Raw genomic sequence first — 15,176 nt, forward strand, 5'->3', positions numbered from 1 at the left:
GTATGGATAGAGCTTGTCTAGATGCTGGAATAAAACATAAAAACAAAACAAAGTCCTTGGTGTAATGTACTATAGAGGGAAGGGAATCAGATAATAAATATATATGTAGTAAGCCAGGTGGTGGTATGTGCTATGGTAATGGAATGGAGGCATGTTGGCTGAGATTTCAAACAGAATTAATGGTCAGGGAGAACCTTAGTAATGAGATGCTATCAGAACAGAGATGATTAAATTGCTGGAATGAGACATTCAAATATCTTCAGGAAGAACTTCATGGAAGAGGAATAGAAAGTGCAAATGCCCTGAGGTTGAACGTACTTGTTATGTTGAAGGTATGCAAGGAGGTTACATGGCTAAATTGGAGTGAGCTTGTGGGAGAGTGGTAGGAGATGAAGTCTGACAGGTGGCCAGGGCCAGATCACAGAGGGCCTTGTTGGTCACAGTAAGGACTTTGGCTTCTTCTCTGAGTAAAAGGGAAGACAGTGGAGTTTTTGAGCAGAGGAGTACCTAACTAACTGATATTTTAAAAATACTAATCTATCAAAGATATTACGGAGGAGGATAAAGACTGGAGTAGAAAAAAGATAGGAGATTATTTCAGTAATTCAGGAGCACCGTTCATGCTGTTAAAACTGGGGAGCATGAGAAATGTGCAGATGGGGAATATTTCCAAAGATGGGGAAAACAGGATTTTTTCAATGATTGAATAAGAATGAGAATAAGAATAAGAATAAGAATGAGAAAGTACTTAAGGATGATCGCAAGGTTTTTAGTTTGAGAAAGAATGGAAGAATGGAATTGCCATTTACAGAGGTAAAGAAGGCTGTGAGGGACACAGGCTGGAGAGAGGAGGTAGAAAACCAAGCATTTGCTTTTGGACATGTTAAGTTTGAGATATATATTAGACATCCAAGTGGGGATGTTGAGTAAGCAGTTGGATATGTGGGTTTGGAATTCAAGGACAGCGTAAATGCAGGAGCTAATAGCATATTAGTGACATTGGAGGAATGAGGTTGGATGAGATCACCCAGGGTATGACTGTTCATGGAGAAGAGGCTCAAGATCTGAATTCTGTTTTATTGTGATGTCTAGAGGTTGAGAATTGAGAACGATTCTGCAAAAGAAACTGAGGAGGAGCAGTCAAGGAGGCAGGCTGTGAACCAAGAGAGAATGATGACTCAGAAGTTAAAGGAAGGAAGTGTTTGATGGCAATGAGGCTCCTGAAGAATGAAGTCTCCCTTAGAGCAGAAACTATTCTTGATTGTTTTTATATCCATAGCCCTCTACAGTTAGCAGTGCTCAAACAATGTTTGCGGAACTTAATAGAATGAACTCTTCTTTCCTGACCTATTCTTGTCCTAAGAAAACACATATTCCAGCATCATCTTTTCTTCTCTTGGATTTTCCTTTTCCATTTCTATTTTCATAAACATGATGGCTGTGGCCTCCAGGCTGAGATCTCTGACCACTTTCTTATGGCAGGCCCTACTTGTTAGTATTGTCTAACTTTCATGGAGGGATACAGGGAATGAGGTCCCACTGAGGAGATAAAAATGTGCTGGAAGGCCGGGCGCGGTGGCTCACGCCTGTAATCCCAGCACTTTGGGAGGCCGAGGCGGGTGGATCACAAGGTCAGGAGATCGAGACCATCCTGGCTAACACGGTGAAACCCCGCCTCTACTAAAAAATACAAAAATTAGCCCGGCATGGTGGCAGGCACCTGTAGTCCCAGCTACTCGGGAGGCTGAGGCAGGAGAACGGTGTGAACCCTGGAGGCGGAGCTTGTAGTGAGCTGAGATTGCACTACTGTACTCCAGCCTGGGCGACAGAGCGAGACTCTGTCTCAAAAAATAAAAAATAAAATAAAATAAAAATAAAAAATGTGCTGGAAATTTTGTGAGTGCTGTCAACTTGTTTGTGCAAAAATGACTGAGATGGAGATGTTCTCCTCCTGTGACACTGCAAAAGTGGGTAGTCTAGTGGGAAAATATCTCGACTGGCTGATTTTGTGTAGCTCAAGATTTTTTTCTGCACAAATGCCAGGATGAAGAATGTCTCAAAGCATGGAAATTCAGAATACAAAGATTCAATTCCTTTTAATCTTTTGCTCCAGAACAATTATAGATTATTTAAAAATTTACACAAATTATAGTAAGATAGATTTTAACCACTGGCTGAAAGAATAGTAAATCTTCTGTTCATTGGAATGTAAAACTAATGTGAATTCCCCTCTCTAGCATTTACTAGTTTCTCAGAAATTGTGATAAGTGTATGTAATTTTTCATGAAGCAGTGTGCCCTGATACTTAAACTCGTGAAATACAATAACTGAATTCCAGATACTATCTGTAACTTCAAGTGATGTTCTGAGAATTTTTTCCCTTCTGTCCTCAGGCAGTCGGCATAAAAATGGGTTCTCTCAGCACAGCTAACGTTGAATTTTGCCTTGATGTGTTCAAAGAGCTGAACAGCAACAACATAGGAGATAACATCTTCTTTTCTCCACTGAGTCTGCTTTATGCTTTAAGCATGGTCTTCCTTGGTGCCAGCGGAAAGACTGCAGAGCAATTGGAGAAGGTATGGAATTCCCCACAGATTTGTTCAGGACCCAGAAGTCTTTCATGTGCCCGCTCTGGGTCTGCAAAATTAATTCTATCTTTATACCAATAAAATTGCCATCTTGAGAGAGAAAAAACACATTGAATAAATCATATTTCTTAAAAATTGATAATGATTTGATTAATGGAGTATGCTGTAATGCAAACAATGTAATACAAGCAGTGCGTGGTCTCTTTTTTACTATCAGTGGTATCACAAATAAATCTCTGCAGTTTACTTTTAGAGTCCCTTCATTCAGTGATTTAAATGTGACAAAGGTACTATTACTGTCCTCTAGAAGGTTAAATTTATAATAAACATAATGCTATTTTAGACATTACCAAGTTAAAAAAATTTTCATGATTATATTTGAACTTCATAACAGTTAGGAATTGTTATCCACACTTTACAGATTGAAAACTGAGACTCAGAAAGGAAAGGTGACTTTTCAGATTATATAGGCTAACATTAGAGATTTTCTCATTACATATATTTTCATTGCAGTGGAAAGTCTAGAAAAATATCACTTAACAACTCTTAGGATACTTGCAAATCTTATTATTGTTTGTGCTGGGAAACAATGTAAGGTCTTACACAGCCCCAGATGGGTACTGTCTTAGTTAACAGCCTAAGCACTGTAGGGACAGAAGGGTCTAGGGGATAAGAGATTAGTCCCTGGAGCCTGACAATGGTCTGAGGCAAGCTGTGTGATCTCTCTTAAACTTGTAGTTTCCCTAACAAAATGAGGGTAACAGTATCTACTCATAAAGTTGTTGGGAAGGTTAAATAAGATATGTAAAGACTTAGTTCAGGACTTGGAACACACATCATTAAACGTTAGCTATCACTATTGATCTTGATCTAAAATAGAAAAATAGATACTTAACAACTGTCAACCTTTATAGACTGTACATTGCTTCTGATGCCAAAAGATCCTTTTTTTCCTTTCTAGGTGCTTCATTTTAGTCATACTGTAGACCCATTAAAACCAGGGTTCAAGGACTCACCTAAGGTATGATAATATTGCTGAGTTGTCAAATGCTCTTTAACCTAAGAGAAGGATGAAATAATAGTCTGGGTGTTGAGTAGAAGAGCTCCTTCTTTTGCCCATGAGGGAACCAGCTATGTGTCCCCCTTTAACCTTCCTGATGATAACTACAGCCTGTAGAGTTTAATATAATAATGATAATAACAATAGTAAAGTTTCTTAGATTTTATTACCTGATTTATTGCCATCTTTACTCAAACTTTTTTGTTCCTTTATGGAAAGTGCCCTATGTTGAGTTTGCCAGTCTTGTCTATGTGGTGTTAGACTTTTCTGTCTAGAATGAGGACTGAGAAAGGACCCTGATGTTTGGCCATATAATTGTGTACTGGGAAAACATGGTCTGATATTGCCCAATCCACATGCTCTGGGACTATGGTCTCTAGTTTTTTTCCAGTAGAAGGATTCATTTTGACATCAAAATTATATAGAACTCCTACATGAAAATAGTTCTGTTTGATTATGATTGGTTGAGAAAATACATAAATGCATATAGACTCACAGAACACCAGCTTCACGGAACCCAACTTACTACTAAAAGTTCAAAGTCCATAGTTTAGGAACCATTTGCTTTAGGGAATGCTTTGGGGAATATAGGAATATTGCCTATAATGTCCATAAATTCTTAGCCATCTTTCAAATGCAACAAAGCTGCAGCTTAGCAGAATTGCTACCACTGAGAAGCAAATTAGTGTCTGAAGTCAGCTCAGTGAAGGGCTGAGGTATTTGATTAAATGACCACATGAAAAATGGAGACGTGGAAAAAGGGTGAAAAAGAAGAGAAATGATTCTGTAAGTACAAAGGCAGCAATAACACTGGAATTATTGCCCTGAATACCCCACTAGGATCTCTTTATTTATGAAAACTGCCTTTGAATTAAATCATTAGGACCAACAAGTACACATATACTATGCAGTAACTTACAATTCTGCACACAGACTGCAACTAAAGTTACAGAGTGGTGAAATTAATGTGCTAGTGAAAATCCAAGGAAGAAAATGCTTTAAACTAATTTCCTTGTATTCACAGCCCTTTTATTCAGAGGCAAACACCTTGCTCTCTAGATAGTTATCATTCTCCAATGGCAAAAATAAAGCAATTTAATACACCATTCTTTGTTTACTGATGCTTCAGTGCAGCCAAGCTGGAAGAATTCATTCCGAGTTTGGTGTCTTATTCTCTCAAATCAACCAGCCAGACTCTAACTGTACCCTCAGCATTGCCAACAGGCTCTACGGGACAAAGACGATGGCATTTCATCAGGTAAGTCCATTTGGAAGAGTAGTCAACAACTTTCTTGGCATCCTCTGAATTTCATACCACAAAATTGATGAAGAATGAGAACAGTCATATGACATTTATCATTAAGAGATTGACTTTGTGCTGATTTACAGTTTCAGTGAAATGGATTTATTGAAACTCTCATGTAAAGTTCCAAAATATCACATAAAAATGACTTCTTCAAGATCCCTAATGCTAAGAACCAAGGTCAGGGATGAAGCACAAAACAAAGTAGGTAAGAATCATCCTGTGGACCAGAAGGAAAACAAAATCAATTTTTCATATCTTTTTCAGAGGTTCTTAATAGTGGAGTATCAAGAAGTAGTTGAAATTACATTGGACTGTGAGCCAAGAGACAGGAGTTCTGTTTCCATTTAGAATATTTAACTTTGGGCAAGTCACCTCTATCTTTAAAATGAGAGGATTAGGCTTAGTTCTTTGTAGCTCCAATATTCTACCACCATTTATGCCCTTTCCCAACACTATGGTCCTATGCAGTTTTATTGAGTATTTACTCTGTGCCAGTCATTCTGCTTAGCTCATTACAGGCATTATCTCCTATAATCCTCACGTTGTGCTAAGATATGGGTATAAAATTTCCATTAATTCTACAGACTGTGAAGCAGATTCTGAAAAGTCAGGCTGATAAGGGTCACAGAGATATTTAAATGGCAAAAACTGGATTTCACCCCTATCCAAATCCATCTTCAGGTTTTTAATTGCTACATCATCTTGTTGTGATTGAGATGAAATGCAAGCTTTTGTTTGACCAGGGTTATTTAAATGGCATCTGGGTGAAGCTGGATGAAACCATGAGTTTCTAATGTTCTTCCCTGGCCTGGTAGATCAGGTTATGTCTTGGATGTGAAGAGCTTCTGATAGAATATTTGCAACTTGGGGTAGGTATCATAGACATTCAGAGAGTATTTTCTTTTACTGCCCTAGAAGCACATAGGGAATGATGTATGGAGAGTGTCTAGAGTGGCGGGGATTAACGATCATGGTCCTTCAAGCTGCGATGCCCGCTCTCATGACTTTGCCTTCTCAAAACAATGACCCAGACATAACAGTAGATAAATGTGGATTTGGGATGATCATGATGACATCTGTTCCAGAAGTGAGAAGGTCCTCATTAGCATCATGAAGATTGTCTTGAACTATGTCATGAGAGGGACCTTGTTATTTCAGGATTCTGGCTGGGAAAATGTCCATCTCCTGGGCTATGGAGAGTTACTTAAGGTTGTTTCAGCCACAAATGGATCCAGCTCAGGACAAGATTCATTCTGAGGCCCAGATTGTGCTCTTAGTTTATCGGGGGAACCTGCCCCTGATAATTCAAAGGAGGTTCTTTTCTGTTTTCCCTATGTGTCGGCAGGTCTGAGAAATAAAGGGAAAGAGTATAAAAGAGAGAAATTTTAAAGCTGGGTGTCTGGGGGAGACATCACATGTTGGCAGGTTCCATGATGCCCCCCAAGCCGCAAAACCAGCAGTTTTTTATTAGTGATTTTCAAAGGGGGGGGAGTGTACGAATAGGCTGTGGGTCACAGAGACCACGTGCTTCACAAGGCAATAAAATATCACAAGGCAAATGGGGGCAGAGCACCAGGGCGAAATTAAAATTGCTAATGAAGTTTCGGGCACGCATTGTCATTGATAACATCTTATCAGGGACAGGGTTTGAGAGCAGACAACAGGTCTGACTAAAATTTACTAGGCAGGAATTTCCTCTTCCTGATAGGCCTGGGAGCGCTATGGGAGACTGGGGCTTATTTCATCCCTTATCTACAACAGTATAAGACAGACATTCCCAGAGCAGCCATTTCAGAGACCTCCCACTAGGAATGCACTCTCTTTCTCAGGGTTTTTCCTTGCTGAGAAAAAGAATTCAGCAATATTTCTCCTATTCGCTTTTGAAAGAAGAGAAATATGGCTCTGTTCTGCCCGGCTCTCAAGCAGCCAGACCTAATGGTTATCTCCCTTGTTCCCTGAACATCGCTGTTATCTTGTTCTTTTTTCAAGTTGCCCAGATTTCATATTGTTTAAACACACATGCTTTATGAACAATTTGTGCAGTTAACACAATCATCACAGGGTCCTGAGGTGACATACATCCTCAGCTTACGAAGATGATGGGATTAAGAGATTAAAGAAGACAGGCATAGGAAATCACAAGAGTATTGATTAGGGAAGTGATAAATGTCCATGAAATCTTCACAGTTTGTGTTCAGAGACTGCAGTAAAGACAGGCATAAAAAATCATAAAAGTATTAATTTGGGGAACTAATAAATGTCCATGAATTCTTCACAATTTATGTTCTTCTGTCATGGCTTCAGCAGGTCAGTCCCTCCATTCAAGGTCCCTGACTTCCTGTAACATTAGTTAAGCTTTGTTTTTCTTCTATGCTAGGCACATCTTCCGTATTTCAAAGTCTTGTATCGTTTTATTCAGTTCATGTTGGGGCATTGGGTCCCACTGGGCTGTGGAGGTATGCTCCTAAGGTCTCAGGAATTGCATCATGGTAAACTCATTTGGGTCCATGTAGATATCACTGTTGTCTTGGCAGAAAGACAATGGAAAGTCTCCAGTTCTATAGAAATCTAGGGCCATGGGTGGTCATCAATTGTTGCTCCAGAATGCTACACAGGAGGGGCTTGGGAGTAAGAATTTTTGGTTAAAAGAAAGGGTAAGTTCTTTATACTGAGTTTGCACACCACTTTCACTTAGATAATATGTTATAGGTGAACGAAATAATAAATTCCTTAAGATATTTTTGTTCACACTTTACGTAAATTTGACAGAAATGCCAACTATCTACATCAGAGAATGTTTTTATTATTAATTATATTTATGGCAGCTTGTGAGGAGATTGATATATACCATGGGAGCAACCTTCTGTTAAACCTCAGAAAAGCAAGTCACTTAACCACTCTGCTTCTCAGTTTTCCTGTCTATAATCTGAGAGCAGTAACTTCCATGTCTACTTTGAAGAGGAAAGAGTAAGAATAGAGTCAGAAGGTGCTCATGTATTGCAATTTGTCATTTTGCTTTGAACACTTTAAAACTAAGAAAGCCAATCATATGACAGAAGTAACAAAACATTTCTGAACATTCCTTTTGGAAGGGTTTCAGATTTTGTTAAATTTATTTGTTTTATTAAAAATAAGTACATATAGATTCTGCTTCCTCTCAGGCTTGTTTACAGGAACTGCTTTTTTCTCTGCATTAGAATTTTAGAATACATTGAGCTGTAGATTTTTGTTTTCCTTACGCTGCTTTTGAATTGTTGTTCAATTATCATGTCTTTTATAGCAATATTTAAGCTGTTCTGAGAAATGGTATCAAGCCAGGTTGCAAACTGTGGATTTTGAACAGTCTACAGAAGAAACGAGGAAAACGATTAATGCTTGGGTTGAAAATAAAACTAATGGTAAGGAAAAGTCAATATGTGTCTCTAAACTCTGTGTTATGTTGATAAGCAACCTGAGTCCACTTGCTAATGAGGAAGCTGGCTGAAGTCTGCACCTGACATAGGCAGATCAGCAAGAAAGGAATGGGGTCGTATTTTGGAATACCCCTTACAATCAGTTGTTCTAGAAGCTATACAAAGTGACTCTGCGAATGAACACCATTTGTATTTCATAAATGTGTGGTGCATTCTGCAATTAAAATTAATTAAATTTAAATTTACTTTTCACAATTAAAAACCCATATATATTGCTAAATATTTCTTAAATGTTTTTTAGAAACATTTGGTTAAGGAAAAATTTAAGGATATACAAAAGTAGACAGAATATATAATGAACCCTATTTACCCATCACTCAATTGCAACATTTCTCACTAATGGCTGGCCTTATTCATGTAATCTCTCACCTTTCTCCAACACTTCTTTAAGATTATATTGCAGCAAATTCTAGATATTATATCATTTTCCTACACATATTTCACTTTGTTTTTCTAAAAAGTATGGACAATTTTAATACAACCACTACAATATTATTACATCTGAAAAATTAAAAATAATCCTTTAATGTTAAATATTCAGTGTGTTTTCATTTTTCCCCAGTTGGCTCTTTTTTTTGGTTTGAATCAGGAACCAAATAACATTGACATATCACAGTTAGTTAATACATCCCTTAAATCTTGATCTTAAAAATAAACTTTATGATTTAAATATACATACATATAGAAAAGTAAATTATTGTATGTGTGCTGTTTGATAAATTATCACAAAGTGAATATACTCATGACTTAGGTCAGCAAAATAAGGCATTAGTTATTAGAAAGAGGCACTGCAAGGTCCCCCTTAAATCCTCTTCTAGAAATAAGCCCCTTTTTTTCCGAAATGTTAAGGCTTCTCTGACTTCTGTTACCACTTATTAGTTCTGCCTGTTTCTAAATCTCATGTAATTGGAATCATAAATTATGTGGGTATTTTTTAGGTCAATACTTTGTGAGAGTCATCAATGTAGTTACAAGTTGCATGGTTTGTTCATTTTTATTAATATGCATTTCATTCTCAGAATATTCCAAATATACTTATCCATTTTACTGTTAATAAATACTTAGGACATTTTTAGTTTGGATCTCATAAATAGTGCTGCTGTGAATATTTTTGATACATATCTCCGGTACACATATGTATGCACTTTTATTGGGTGTATACCTTGGAATGGAATTGCTAGTCATAAGGCATATATACATTAAATTGTAGTAGATGCCAAGCAATTTTCTTAAGTGGTTGTGTCTATTTATTTGCCCAAACAAGAAATGAGAATTTCATTTGTCCCTCCTCCTTGCCAACACTTGGTAGTGTAAGGCTTGTTAACTCTAACCACTGTAGTTATTTTAATTTTAATTTGCATTTCCTTCATTAATTATATGGTTGAACAATTTTTCATATGCTGCATATCCTCCTTTGTGAAGTTTCTGTTTAAATCTTTTGCCTACCTGTAAGAATGGTTTGTCTGTTTTATTTTTCTGATAAATTTTTAGGAGTTCTTTGCACATACTGGATACCTATGTTGCAAGTAACTGCTGCTATTTTGCATCTTATCTTTCCCATCTCTTAGTGGTGTCTTAGACGAATGGAAGTTTCTAATTTCAAAGGAATAAAATTTATGATCTTTTCCTTTATAGTTAGTGTCTTTGCACACATTTTTTGGACGATTTTAAAGAAATCTTGTCGTGAAAATATTTTCTAGCTCATGAAAATATTTTCATGTTATTTTCTAGAAGTTTTATTGTTTTATTAAAGTCAGGATTCATTTTAAAATTAGTTTCATTCCATGTGGATGTCTAATTGCTATGGCACTACTTATTGAATAAAGAATCCTTTCATTATTACACTGCAATGTAAATTTTATCATAAATTAGATGACCATATATGTGTGAATCTGCTCCTGGGTTTTCCATTCTCTTTCATTCGTCAATTTGTTTATTCTCATGATGATGCCACAATTATAGTAGCTTTATAATAACTCTTGGAAGCTGGAAGTGTAATCCCTCCAATGTTGATCTCTTCTAGGGTTGCCTTGCCAAATCTTGATCCTTCGTATTTCCATATACATTTTAAAATTAGCTGTTAACTTCCATAGAATATATCAGCTGAAATGTTAATAGGATTTATATAGAATCTATAGATTTGGAGAGAAAATACATCTTTATTCAAATTCTAATCCATGACCATGAAATTTACCTCTATACAGGTCTTCCTTAATTTTTTCTTTCAATAACATTTTGTATTTTCCTATGTTGAAGTTTTGTACATTTTTTGATAAACTGATCCTAGGTGGTATTTGAGGTGTTTGGTGAATTTTAGCTGGTATCTATTATTTTGGTTTATTTGTTGTTGATGTATAAGTATATACTTTACTTTTGTATATTAACATTGCTGAATTCACTTAATAATTCTAGTTTAGCTTTATATTATTTTAGATTTCTTTTAGCATAAAGACAATGTTTTCTAATATATTTGCCTCCCATTATACTACTTAAGAGTGATGAGCTCTCAATAGCATCTTTTTGATTGAGGAACTGATGTCAAGTTTAGTAATAGGTGACCAGATTAAAATATATATCTATTCTATTATTTGTATTAAGTCAGAAAATGCTTTGAAAGGTGTACATATTTTTTCATATCAGTTAATTTACTTAACACAGTGGTATAAAAATATGCCTCATCTCTTGTTCTAACTCTAATCCACTGGTAGTGGCTGCTTGGGAAATCTGTATTGAGAGTCTGAGGCTTAAACTTAGGTTACTTGAAAAAGCCCACAATTGAGCCAGTAGACACTAACTCTGTGACAGTAGGGATTTTTGTCTGTTTAGTTTTTGTGTTATAGTCTGAGTTGAGTGCTACAGTGCCTAGAACAGTGCCCAGCATTTAGAAAATGCCTAAAATTTTTTTGGCACGAATGAAAAGATGATTAGTGTTGTCTGTCATGGGTGTGCATTAGGGATCCACATGTTATATATTTACATAGAATATTAATGTTATTTCATCATTTGTTTATATCTTTATTTACTGTTTCATCCAAAAATATACATTGTATGCTTAAGGTTAGGTATTGCTATCACATGCTAGGATTGTGTTAGGCCTAGAATTTCAATGAAAATTAAAACCTTCATGAAGCTTAAAGCTGATGTTCAGATATTCCTATGTTTCATATTGTATAACAGATTACATTCCAAAAAGGTTTTATAAATTGCAATGTACCAAAATGCACCAAGAAGGCTGGATGTTTAATTTTGATCAGTTTTATTTACAAAGCAATTCCTGGCATAATTTTATGAAGCCTGACTTTCAGATATGTGTTTACTTCAAGTGCTTTTGTATATATATTTGTAATACACTAATTCTAGTGCATTGAAAGAATAAGCATTTTAAAATACTTAATATATTTGCATGTAGTGAAGTGCTGGTGAGTATAAAGTCTTGTAAATATTAAAAGTAAGCCACAAGAAATGATTAAATAATATCTAAATAAGCAGTAATGTATAAGAAATCACTTGATATAACTAAGCGTAAGACAAATTGATCCATCACGAATATACTGGCTACTTCCTGGATGCCGTCTTCTGATTAAATAACAAAGCATTAAATATTCCCTGAAATAAACTTCATTTGACAAAGAAGGCTCCATGGCCAGGAGATGAAAGGAGTTCTTTTGGTATCTCAAATTTACAATTAGTCTTAAAAAAGAAATGGCTTTAAATTTCTCATGACTCTTCACCTCTCTATTATCAGGAGTTCAAATCCAAATACAATTATCTTATTTTTTATACAAGGAAAAGTCACAAATCTCTTTGGAAAGGACACAATTGACCCTTCGTCTGTAATGGTCCTGGTGAATGCCATGTATTTCAAAGGACAATGGCAAAATAAATTTCAAGAAAGAGAGACAGTTAAAAGTCCTTTTCAGCTAAGTGAGGTAAGTATTTTATTTTCAGACTGATGACAAATGTTGGAGAATACAATAATCATTTAAGGACAGTTTAGAAAGATTTAGTGATTTAGTGAAAATATTGGTCTAGGTTTCTCTTGGTTCTTTTTATTGTATTTTCTACAGATTTTCATTTTCCCTTTATTAAGTGACAATAACTTTTATCACAGAGCACCCAACTGGAGACTTGGGATACTAAGATTCTCTGGCAGAGAAGAAAACCCATTCTTTTCTTAATGTTCTATTGGTTTATTCTTTCCATATATACTGTGGTTATGTTCTCCAGCAGCACACTAAGGCATTCTGTGTTAATTTTTTTTTCTAGAGAGTTTCTTGAGGAAAGATTAAAAAGAAAATGATTTAATGATATATCCCTTTTTTTCCCACTAAAATCATGTTAGCTAGAAATCCTGACTTTGTTTTTGGTAGACCAAGCTATCTCTATATATTATTAGAACAATTCGGTCTCTAAGCATGACTTATTTTAAATTAAAAAAATGGATAACCTTTGCAAAGGGAAGTAATAAGGAATGTACTTTGTAGTTTCTATTTTACCCATGCCTTTAGAGTGTTCATGCAGATATCCATGTTATGCAAGGTAACCAGCATACACACATGTGCACTCACATATGTAAGTATACTACCTAATTACAATCTTTTTCTTCTTAACAGGGTAAAAATGTAACTGTGGAAATGATGTATCAAATTGGAACATTTAAACTGGCCTTTGTAAAGGAGCCGCAGATGCAAGTTCTTGAGCTGCCCTATGTTAACAACAAATTAAGCATGATTATTCTGCTTCCAGTAGGCACGGTTAATCTGAAACAGGTAAAATTATAAGAATGCTATAATGCAGTTAAAGCATGTGTGCATGTTAACACACACACACACACACACAGACACACTGTGTATCTCATGACATTAATGTAGTCATTGATTCACAATCTAAGCCTTAGTAGGATTGTCCTACTGGGGTGTGAAAGTAGCAGGGAGACACATGGCCTCTGCCTTTCAGGACAGTGTGTTTATGGAGAACAAGCTATTCTTACATGAGAAAGGCACGTGGAAGCAGAAGTGGTATTTTGTACAAATACACGCAAGTACTGGTTGGTTGATAGTCGGGGGACATCTTTCTATAGTAATGAAGTTATAATGCTATTTGGGCTCCTAGTGTGCAGAAATATGATTAAGCCATTTTACTCTCAGGGGAAGTATTTCTGAGCCAATTGTAATGTACTTTCACAGGCTAACCATTTTTAACATCTCAATTTTGTGGAGAAATGGGCACCACACCCATTAAGAAGTGGTCATGGCAGTGAAAGGAGTTTGGATCCAACCCCCTTTCCCCAGCTGTAGCCAAAGCTGCCCAGCATAGAGCAGGCTGTGCTTCTAACAGCTGAACTTCTGGAAGCCTGCAGAAGCTGACACACATATGGGTGATATGGCCCAACAGTTAGGGGTTTCTAAGCCAGGGAGTGCTGGCTTGAGATGAAAACACTGTGGCACAGGTGAGCAAGGTGTGTGTGTGTGTCGGGTGGTAGGGAAGGAACACTGTGGCACAGGTGAGCAAAGTGTGTGTCCGTCAGGTGGTAGGGAAGGCTTCTTGAAAGAGCAGGGTCAGGACATACGCATTTGGATTAAGAAGTGAGACGGGTGCCAACTGAGAGGGAGCTATAGTAACAGAAGTGCAGCTGTAGCCATAACAGGTATGCTTATGGTTGTGGCCAAGTCAGAGGGAATCAGGTTGACTGGAGTGAAAGACATTTGGAGGCATAATGCAGTTTGGGAGCAGTTTAGACTCTGCAGAAAGTTTTCTGGAAGTAGACTATGGGATTAGAATGAAGGGGTCAGAAAGGATTTCCTAGTACAGCAATTTCAGTCCGAGCCTTGCTGGATGAATAGAAGAATCACAGGAGCCCTGCTAAACCGAGCACAGCAAAGAGCAGTGCAAATGCCTTAGAAGCAGGGCAGCATGAGCTGTGGCATGAAGTCATAGTCTCTTGGATGCGGGCAGAAAAGGACAAAAGGAAAAGATACTTTGGAAGAAAAACCACCTTTATTTTATGGTGGATTTTATATTGTCATGGTAGGCAGTAGTTGTCAAAACTGTTTTAAATTCTCAGATTAAAAAGATGGGATGTGACACAGCATGGTGGTTTGGAGCTGTGGACAGGGCTGGCTGGAGAGTTCAATGCCTGAGGGGGGCGTTTGAAAGGTTTACAAACAAATGATGAAACTGGATGGAGAATGAGAAGTCAGCATGCTGAGTCTGCTTTGGGAAAGCTGAGCATTGATGTGGGAGCTGACATGCTGGGCAGAGGCACAGGTGGCCCAGAGTTCAGCTTCAGGAGCAGCTACTAGAAACAGTGACAGAGAAGGGCACGAGAGGATGAAAGCTATCAGAGTGCACGGGGATCCTGGCATCAGGGATGCCAAACAAGAATCACGCTCATAGAGGAGGGTGTCGTGAAATGTTTCAGATATGAGAACCCAGAAGAAATGGTTGAGTCCATCCATGAAACAGGACCATGACAACTTCACAGGCAATAGTGGGAGAAGTGCAGTGAAGCATGTATGCTGAGGGAATCGAGGGAAAAGACTGTAGGATACCTACTTGAGAAGCTTAACGATGAAATTTAGATGAGAAACAGATGACAGAAAAGGGAAAATGTGGCTAATGGTATGATTTTGTTCCCAGGTAAGTAGACTGTATTAAAGGTAGAAAAAGTGATGAAGTTGAACCACTCACACTGAGAATTATAAAAACATATGACATTTAATGTAGAGGTCATGTGTTTGACTCATGTG

General features: G+C 37.0%; 1 protein-coding gene across 2 annotated transcripts in view; it reads left to right on the forward strand.

Annotated features, from left to right (window-relative positions):
* SERPINB11 (serpin family B member 11) overlaps nucleotides 1-15,176 on the forward strand; it is a 40,499-nt gene that overhangs the window by 24,341 nt on the left and 982 nt on the right. For both annotated transcript variants that reach the window (XM_063653320.1, XM_054461194.2), the window contains 6 exons: nucleotides 2,394-2,576; nucleotides 3,550-3,609; nucleotides 4,778-4,906; nucleotides 8,235-8,352; nucleotides 12,214-12,356; nucleotides 13,041-13,196. In XM_063653320.1, coding sequence (XP_063509390.1) covers nucleotides 2,409-2,576; nucleotides 3,550-3,609; nucleotides 4,778-4,906; nucleotides 8,235-8,352; nucleotides 12,214-12,356; nucleotides 13,041-13,196 — 774 coding nt within the window. In that variant the 5' untranslated portion in view covers nucleotides 2,394-2,408. The remainder of the gene's footprint in view (nucleotides 1-2,393; nucleotides 2,577-3,549; nucleotides 3,610-4,777; nucleotides 4,907-8,234; nucleotides 8,353-12,213; nucleotides 12,357-13,040; nucleotides 13,197-15,176) is intronic.

This window comes from Pongo pygmaeus, chromosome 17, assembly GCF_028885625.2.
Source record: "Pongo pygmaeus isolate AG05252 chromosome 17, NHGRI_mPonPyg2-v2.0_pri, whole genome shotgun sequence".
Lineage (NCBI taxonomy): Eukaryota > Metazoa > Chordata > Mammalia > Primates > Hominidae > Pongo > Pongo pygmaeus.